Source organism: Pterocles gutturalis, unplaced genomic scaffold, assembly GCF_000699245.1.
Source record: "Pterocles gutturalis isolate BGI_N339 unplaced genomic scaffold, ASM69924v1 scaffold11911, whole genome shotgun sequence".
NCBI classification, from domain to species: domain Eukaryota; kingdom Metazoa; phylum Chordata; class Aves; order Pterocliformes; family Pteroclidae; genus Pterocles; species Pterocles gutturalis.
This window is the reverse complement of record NW_010103118.1, coordinates 1-9,026: the sequence shown is the minus strand read 5'-3', so window position 1 is coordinate 9,026 and position 9,026 is coordinate 1. Positions and strand designations below refer to the sequence as shown.

At 45.8% G+C, this 9,026-nt stretch overlaps 1 protein-coding gene across 1 annotated transcript; it reads left to right on the top strand.

The window, feature by feature from the left end:
- Positions 1-764: 764 nt before the first annotated feature.
- NET1 (neuroepithelial cell transforming 1) lies at positions 765-6,679 on the top strand (the record flags this gene model as incomplete). Its single annotated transcript, XM_010086574.1, has 9 exons — positions 765-924; positions 1,713-1,880; positions 2,669-2,731; positions 3,154-3,250; positions 3,373-3,449; positions 3,946-4,203; positions 4,460-4,630; positions 5,466-5,652; positions 6,059-6,679. Coding segments are annotated over 9 exons (1,582 nt in total), but the record flags the coding sequence as incomplete, so codon positions are not given.
- Between the last annotated feature and the right edge of the window lie 2,347 nt (positions 6,680-9,026).

The window sequence follows — 9,026 nt, the reverse complement described above, 5'->3', positions numbered from 1 at the left end:
CAACACAATATTTTTGATGTAAAACATGTAGGGTTGCCAACACGATTTTAAAAACTGATCTGAGCTTAAGCAGCAGGAGGTTTCCGTGGGGCGTTTCCTCTTTCTTGGCAGCATTTCGGTCAGGACGGAATTGAAAACACTCTGGGTTCCCGACAGGGATTAGTGGTGTAGAAAAGCAGAAGCTCCATCTTTCAAATCTAAACAATGTATAAGAAAAATTATGATGACTTGCAGGGGGTGAGGGAAAGCAGGAGGGGAGGGAGGCTTTGTAAACTGAAGGTTTTGAGCTTTCTCAACTTTATGTGTGCATGTTCCTCACAGGAATGTCCAGCATGTGGTCATTTGCTATTTGTTAGAATAGCTACTGAGGTTGTCTTGGGCTCCGACTGCTACTTTTCTCTCCAAAATAAAATGGAAAAACACATTCTTTCTACAAAGGAAAAAATTATAAAATGGAGAAGCAGATCACAGCTCCGTGTTTAGATGACAGTCACTTGCCTTGCAGAGGAGGATGCTTCAGTCTATTTCTGTTCACACCATAACGGTCCCTGTTCCAGCCCTATTTTGAATTCTGACTGATGTGTGTGTTATCTTGCCTCTTTTACACTGGGCAAAGTGTCTGCGGTTTAATTGCAGCCTTAAAGTTCAGACAAATATTTACAGCCTCTGCTTTCCTTTTAAGATGAATGACTACTTCAAAACACTCTTTGCTGTGTTTCCCACTCCTTAAGTGGGTTCATGCTTTTTTAAACCTGCCTGGGCAGCTTGAGAAATGAAGTCACAGCCAGGACAATTTGTTCTTTGCTTTATTTACAGGAGCCAAGCAATAAGCGGGTTCGACCTTTAGCACGGGTCACATCCCTGGCGAACTTGATCTCTCCTGTAAGAAATGGTGCAGTTCGGCGCTTTGGCCAGACAATACAGGTAAAAAGCACAGCCCTCTAGTCCTATAAGTCTAGAGACACTGGGAAGGTACTGGGGGTAAAACAGGCACTGAGAATCTCCTGTATGATTCATGCAAGGACAGAAAGCTTGCTTGGGACCTGGGGATAAAGAAGAGTTCAGGAGTTCAGAGGTAGCTTGCTAGATAACCAGGTTATTGGGGTTTAAGCAGTAAAAAAAACCACAAAAATAAATGATTCATATAGGGAGAATTGGTTGATAAACCGTTCCAGTACTTGAGATACATGTATTGGAGCACGTGCTTAAATGTGAGCTGACCCTGCTGTTCATCAGTCTTTCAGTAATTTTAGAGAAGCGTTGTCTAACGAACACTACCCCACGTGTGCAGATAAGAGCACTTCGTGCCTGAGTTTTAGTAACATTGCAAATCATGAGAGCGAAGTTCAAGTGGCTCCTGATTAACCCCGTAATAGGTAGAGTTATGATCCTCGTTTATTTACTTCCTCATACCTTGGAAATATACCCAAACTTTACCTGCCCATCCTCCTCCCAAGTGCTGTTGCCGGATCAGTGCAGGGAAAGGCACATGGAAAAGTTTTGCCAATCTCTGGGCTCTTGGGGCTTTCTCAGCAGCTTAATTAAACTGTTCCTTTATCTGAGGAAAAGTGTCTGGGTGTGTTTTCCTGCCCTGTACAACAGAGGAGGATGAAGGATTGGGAGGGGTATGGATAATACTATAATACTTCTGTACTTCTGAAATGTTGGCTCTACAATTTTTTTTAAATTTTTTTTTTTTTTAATCCCTATAGTCATTTGCCCTTCGCAGTGACAGCAAGTCTCCTGGCTGTGCCCAGAAGTCATGTAGCAGGTCTGCTGCTCCTACTCCTCCTAAAAGAAGAAACAGCGTACTTTGGTCTGAGATGTTAGATGTCAACATGAAAGAGTCCCTGAGCACCAAAGAAATTAAGCGCCAGGAGGTAGGCTGTCCGTTAAACAGGCAGGACTGGGAAGGGCAGCCAAGGCCTTGGCTTGGGCTGTTTCCTTGGCAGGGAAAGGAGTAATGAGTATCTGTGGGTGACTGTATCTTCCTGAGCACCTTCATTTCTAAACCACTAGATTTATTTCTGCATTAGGCATGGGAAAAGGTAGGCTTCTCTCTCTTGAGTCACTAGGGAGTTCATCTCCCCAGTTTGACCCTTCAGAGATGCCAAACTCTTTCCACCGGGGTGCTCAGCATTTCTGAAATTCAAGACCCAGCTACGCTGGTTGCTTTGCAGCAGACCCAAAGTCAGGTTCCTTGTAAAGCCAGCTGTCTTTCTCTTAAAGCTCTTGACAATTGGTCGAAAGCCAAATAGCAAGGCCTTGGCTTGCCTTTTTCCTGTAGTTCTTAGACAAATCTTCTAATGACAACACAGAAGCTGACTAAAGACGCCTGGGATTTGACCTCTGTGGTTTTCTGGGTTTTGTTTTTTTCGTACTTGCCTGTTTAAAAGCAGTGATTTAAAAGGCGCTAATATTTAATTTGGCTTGTGCACGAGCATCAGAGCTCTTCACACAGTTATAAGTAATGTTGCTTTCTCAGAGCTGGGAAAGCTGGCAGATTTACTTGGGGTTGTCGTGCCCAGGTGGCATACAGTGATTCAGATGGCAAAACCATCTATTCAAGCTGTAGAGACAGTATGTACGTTATGGGAGCTGAAAGGCTCTTTCAGAGGAAGGCTGGGATAAAAAAATGATTCTAGATGCTTTATCCTCTTCCTCACAGGCGATATACGAAATGTCCAGGGGAGAGCAGGACTTAATCGAAGACCTGAAGCTTGCCAGAAAGGTGAGTGTTTTTTTTCCTGCCATCAGTAACCATATTACAGATAATAGTGAAGTTTCTTTGTACCTGCAAACATTACGTACGAGCTTTATCAGGCCAAAAAACCACAGTTTGAAAGCTAGCCTGGAAAGTTGACGTGAGCAATCCTACAGTACTGGTTTGATTGTAACAAACCCAGCCAAAAAAGGATTGTGCTTTGCAGCCCTCTCCCAGATGAGAACAGTTCAGACAGGAAAGTGCTTTTCATTTGAAAGCCTTGCTACCTTCATCCAGAGGTGATCTTTTAGCGATCAAAGTCGATGTTGCTGTTTCTGTTGGCTTCGTTTCATATCTGTCTTGCATGTGATAAATCCCCTCATTTTTAAATTGTCAGCTTTGGGGCCTGGGAGATTTGAATATATTTTAATACCGATGTTCTTTGACAGGCTTATCATGATCCCATGCTGAAACTCTCTATCATGTCTGAGGAGGAGCTCAACCACATATTTGGGGACTTGGATTCTTATATTCCTCTGCATGAAGGTAAGAGCAACGGGGTCATTTTCACATAATGTGCTGACTAAGAGTTAAACTCTGTGCTTTCTCACTTTAGAACAACTCACTGGGGCATTGATGCAGTTTCTATTCTTGTGTTTCAATTCCAGACTTGTTGGCAAGTTTAGGAGAAGCAACAAAACCAGATGGAACAGTGGAGCAGATTGGGCCTATTCTTGTGAAGTGGGTGAGTACATAACGTAGAGACAGCAGGCTGAAAACGTGCTTAAAGAACATTTTAAAGTTAGAAGCCGAAAAGCTGCGGGCTTTTGTGGCCTTGAGCAAAAGATTGAAACGGAAATCCTGGCTATACTGAAAACAATGGCAGCCTGTCAGCCGCAATGGGCCGTGATTTCACCCCGGAGACTTACGCTAGTGTGACTGCAATTTGTTGCTGATTGATGTTTGAAATGTCTGTATCTTCTGGACTGTTTATCGCTGATGCGATTTCAATAGCGTTATCGCTGTTCATCTCAAACATCTCAACTACAAAGGCGTTGCACGCAGGATGCCCCGGTTCTCCTCACAAAAGACTAGCAATGTGTACAAGACAGTCTGTTAGCTTTTTTATTAGGCAAAATATCACAGTGAGGGAAGTAGAACTCCCCAAGTTTGACATGTTAATGTGATTCACTTTTCCTGTGTGGAATTCAACTCCTGAATATTGTTCTCTTCCCGTGCAGTTACCGCGACTCCATGCCTACAAAGGTTACTGTAGCAATCAGCTGGCAGCCAAAGCACTTCTGGACCAGAAGAAGCAGGACCGGAGAGTGCAGGACTTCCTTCAGCGCTGTCTTGAGTCTCCTTTCAGCCGCAAGCTAGACCTTTGGAGCTTCTTGGACATTCCTCGAAGTCGGCTGGTCAAATACCCGCTGCTCCTGAAAGAGATCCTGAGGCACACTCCCAAAGACCATCCTGATATCCAGATTCTGGAAGAAGCCGTAAGTAATAGTGATTTTTGTGGTCATTGTTCTGATGTAAGCACGTCATTCGGGAGCTCCAGAAAGTTTTCTTAAACCCTCAGGAATTTCATGGGGTGGTTTTCTTGGCAGACACAAATCTGTGATGGTCACCCTTTGTGAAAGCAAGTGAGAGATCACTCCACATGGATTCCATCATCTGGAGTCCTTAGACAGCATTTAAAAATATACAAGCAGAGGTCACTATTTAATAATTTGTAAATGTTTTGGTTTCTAGATATCTATAATCCAAGGAGTCCTCTCTGACATCAACCTGAAGAAGGGGGAGTCGGAGTGCCAGTATTACATTGACAAGCTGGAGTACCTGGATGAGAAGCAGAAGGACCCGAGGATTGAAGGCAGCAAAGCTTTACTGTGCCATGGGGAGCTGAAGAATAAAAATGGACATGTAAGTCCCTCGTGTTCACGGTAATTAATTCTCAAGTTTGAAAACCTTCCCTCAGAGGTCGTTAAAACTGTTATAGCAGGACGAGGAGCCCTTCCATCCTTCAGGTTAGTTTAGACAATTATCTAAATTTAAAAAGCAGAAGAGAAAGCACCTGATGGCAGCCTGTATTTTAGGGGGTAAGGGAAAGTTTCCTTTTTACAATTGGCCTTTAGAAGCTAGAAAATAATTAGCGCAAAATTACCATAGAAAGTGTTCTCTGTGCCCAAGCACTCCATCAGAAGGGATTTCCTGCCGGCTGTTTACTTTCAGGTGCTCTGACATTCCCCATTATGAGCCCTGGCACACAGCTCTTCCAAACAAAAGCGTTTCTGCAAAAGCCTCTTTGGCTTTGAGATGAACTGCCAGAAGTTTATCTCCCACTGCAGCAGTGCTGAAAGACCCTGCTCTACTCGAGGGTTTGCTGCCTTTTGTTCTGGCTTGCAGGAGCAACCTCATTTTTAAACATCAAATCTTTTTCTGTTTTCTTTATTTTTTTTCTTTTTGTTTGTTTAATTTGGCCATTACACTTCTGTATTGTCAGCAAAGATATTGCTTCTAGTCATCCTATTCTTGGCATCTGCAAATCACAATTCACTTTTTAAGGGCCGTTAAAATAATAAACCTGTTGATCTAAGTCTGTGCCACCGCTGCCAGGGTCCTGTGTTGCTGTAACAGGAAACTCTCAGAAAGTTAACAGGGGTGAAATTTCAGATAACGTGGCTTTGAATCCCGGAGGAGTGCTTTGAATACCGAGTACAAAGCTTCGCTCATATTCAGATGTGTTTTTCCCTTCCAGAAACTCTACGTCTTCCTTTTCCAAGACATTCTGGTTTTGACCCGGCCGGTGACTCGCAACGAGCGTCAGGCTTACCAAGTGTACAGGCAGCCGATCCCCGTCCAGGAGCTGATCCTGGAAGACCTGCAGGATGGCGATGTGAAAATGGGAGGATCTTTCCGAGGAGCTTTTGGCAATTCCGATAAAGGTACAAACCAAACCAGCTCAGCTGTGTGGGAATCTGTTGGTGAGGAGAGGTTACACCTGGGTGTAAATCCCTGCGGACTGAGGTTCCCTTGGGACAGCAGATACGTGACATGTGTTAACATTTACCTTTGGACTGTCACTGCTGGGCTTTGCAGTTTTATGTTTGGCCATGAACTTCTATATGGCGCTTTGCAGCTGGTGCTGAGGTTAGAAAACATCTATTTCAACGTGACTCTGCTGGGTTGGGGAGTCTGGGGGTTTTTTTGGTGGGGTTTTGGGGTTTTTTTGGCGTGTTTTTAAACATTTTCTCTAAAGCACAGCAGGGAGGTCCAGGTTGTTTGTCTAGCAATGGAATCTCTAAATATTGAGCTAGGAACTGATCTGTTTTTTCCTATGTTTATCTTCAGCTAAAAATATCTTCAGAGTTCGTTTCCAAGATCCCTCCCCAGGCCAATCCCACACGTTACAGGCCAACGATGTTTTCCACAAGCAGCAATGGGTTAATTGCATCCGAACCGCCATCGCTCCCTTCCAGCGGACTGCTGCCGCAGCCGAGCTGAAGGAGCTGCCGGAGCTGAGCGAAGAATCGGAGGAGAACAACCCCTCCGCCCCCAACATCAAAGCCCAGAAGAGGCAATCTGTCATGTCTGGCATCACCGAGATGGAGCTCGATGAAAGCACGTCCGAGTGCGGCTCCATCCTGGACTCGGAGGAAGCCAAGGGCATGAAAGCGCACAGAACATCGTTTGGGCACAGAAAAACGAGGGAGAAGCAGCTCAGCGGCAAGCGGAAAGAAACACTGGTGTAAAGAGTCGCCCAACAACATCTTGGAAGACTGTTTATTTATAAATAACGTGTACATTTTTCTTGTAATGTGAGCATGATCGGATTCCCTCGACTGAACAGAATATTTTTGTGTTTTTTCTGTTGTAATGGCAGCTACTGGTATACAGGTAACACTGTTGAACTGGAGTCTGTTTTTACAAACGTGGCCACTCTGAACCTGGTTTTAACGCTGTGAGCGATTCAGAAGCCCTCGTGCTTTTGACTGCTCATGGCAGATTTGAAGAGCACACTTTGTTTTTTCTGAAAGATTTCCACGTGTGGTGTTTGAGGCTGGAAAAAGTAAAACTAAAAGCAGAAGTTTGGGCCGGCACCACAAGCCTGGCAGCACCTCCCTTTGTGAGGGGGTTGGATCAACACTGTAAGAGTCCTTTTAAAGCGGACTCGACACCTGAATTCACGTTTTTTTATTGTCTTGTACAGTGCATGTTTTGCAGTGTATGGTTATCGTAACCCATGCAGTTTGTCATGTTAAAAAATGAGAAAAAAAAAAAAAACAAAACAAAAAAAAACCACACCAAAAACCAGACCCCAGGTTCAACAGGTTCTCAATTTACTTACTGGAATCTTTCATCTTAGTGTGTCCTTTGTACATTCCTCATTTTCATTCTTGTAACCTGCCAGATATTTAATTTTTTTTTTGTTAGTTGTTTTGTTTCGAGTGTGTTTGGGGTTTTTTTTTTGTTTTGTTTTCTTTGGTTTTTTTCTTTTTTTTTTTTTTTACTTTTGTATTTTGTTGTTGTTGTCGTTGTTGTTGTTCAGACTTGGCATTTGCTTTCAAGTACTTGATCCTTCTTGCTCTGAGCTGTGCGTGTACAGACTATTTTCTCATGTCACTCCACAGTTCTACGGAGCGCAGACAAGCCAGAGCGTTATGAGCCGATGATTTGGAGAAAACACTCACCGTACCCCGTGACGATGAGCGACGAAAATGGCTTGTGTGCGCTCCGGACTACTGAAAGAGAACTGCGATGCCAACAGGGGGTTAGGAAGGTTTTTAGGCACGTTGTAAAGGGTTTGGGGAGGGAAGAAGAGCAGCAGCTAGAAGGGGGAATAGCAGGGAGTGAAAGTAGATTTATTTTTTTTCTTGTTATTGTTGCCTTTTGGAAATGAAATGCCTTCCGCAGGGAGGCAGGACTGGAGGCAACCAAGGGGTTATTGCACGTGGTAGAAAGGTAGAGAAAAGAAAGCATTCGATGAGGTGGAAGGCCAGAAGTGGTTGTATATAATCCTAACGGCGACACTGCCATGTTCGAGCGGTCCAAAGATTCGTGCGAGAGATGCCAGTTCGGTAACTGCACCGCAGAGCGTTGTAGGAAACAAAGCGGTGTCGGCTTTGAGTAAAAACCAACAGGTCGTTCTTGGAATTCAGCTGGCGAGGACAGCGATCCCACGATTCCCGTCCTTGAGCGTCACCCGAAATCTGTGCTGGAGGAGCCGCAATTCGCACGTAAAGGGTTATTGCCCGCCGCGTAGTTGGCCAGTAATGTTGGAAATGGGAAGAGGGTGTACATAGACACAAACGTGTGGTTCTCTGTAAATGTTTTGTACAGTTTCGAGTGCCAAGTACCATTAAATTCCTGACAGCCTCTCGTCTGCCTCCTCTGAGTCGCTACCTGGGAGGGACACGCTCGTACCTACCGCCGTACCTACCGCCGCCCCCTGCGGGTGTGGGGCTGTATCTCGCAGGAGGAAGCTGTGGCTTTATTCAAAACCCTTTTCTCTCTCACAGTTCCTCTTTGTGCCGCTGCAGCCGGGCAGGACGCGAGCCGGCGGTTTAACAGCTCCGTGTGGCTGTAAAATAGGGCACAGCTGCGTGACTCACTCCAGCCCTCGCCTCGCTCCCTTTCTGGGGGAAAAGGAGCAGCGACAGTAATCCCTGCCCTCCTGGGGCACTGAAACCTCCATTTCAGAAACGAAACCACCCTCCAGAACGGCAAGGGTCCTCATTTAGCAGATATTTCAAAATCCTCTCCTAAATTAACCTTCAGCAGCAGCCTTGAGAGGAAAGGGGACCCAGCCTGGGGAGCTTCCCCCAGTGCCATGGGGAGCACACGGTCAGGGCCATGGGAAGCACCCGGTCGTCAGCAGCGTGATGAAACCGTCAGGTCTCTGCCACCCCCCCAAAAAGCTGCTCCTGACCGGGTAAGGGGGTGTCTGGGCACGGCCGCAGCTCCCCGAAGGGAGCACCCCCAGATCCACGCCAGCTCCCTCGGGCTGGCAACGCTCCCCTGGGCCCCCGGCTGCACCCCTGGGGCCGTGGTCGGGAGGCAAGGATGGGGTTTAGAGCTGAGCTTTGACTTGCGAAGCGGAGTGTTGATCTGCAGGAGGCTCAGCCCTTGGCGAGCAGGGAGAAGCTGGAAAAAAAAAGTCTCTTTTTGCCATTAAAAAAAAAATTAATGAGCTGCAGGGACACACAGCTCGTCCTCAACAGCGAGGAAATCGAGCCCCTGCTTATCCTCCCGCACGCCAGGCTGGGGTTGAACCTTCGTCTCGTCGTCCCGTAGCCAACAGCAAGTTAAGCCAAGAACT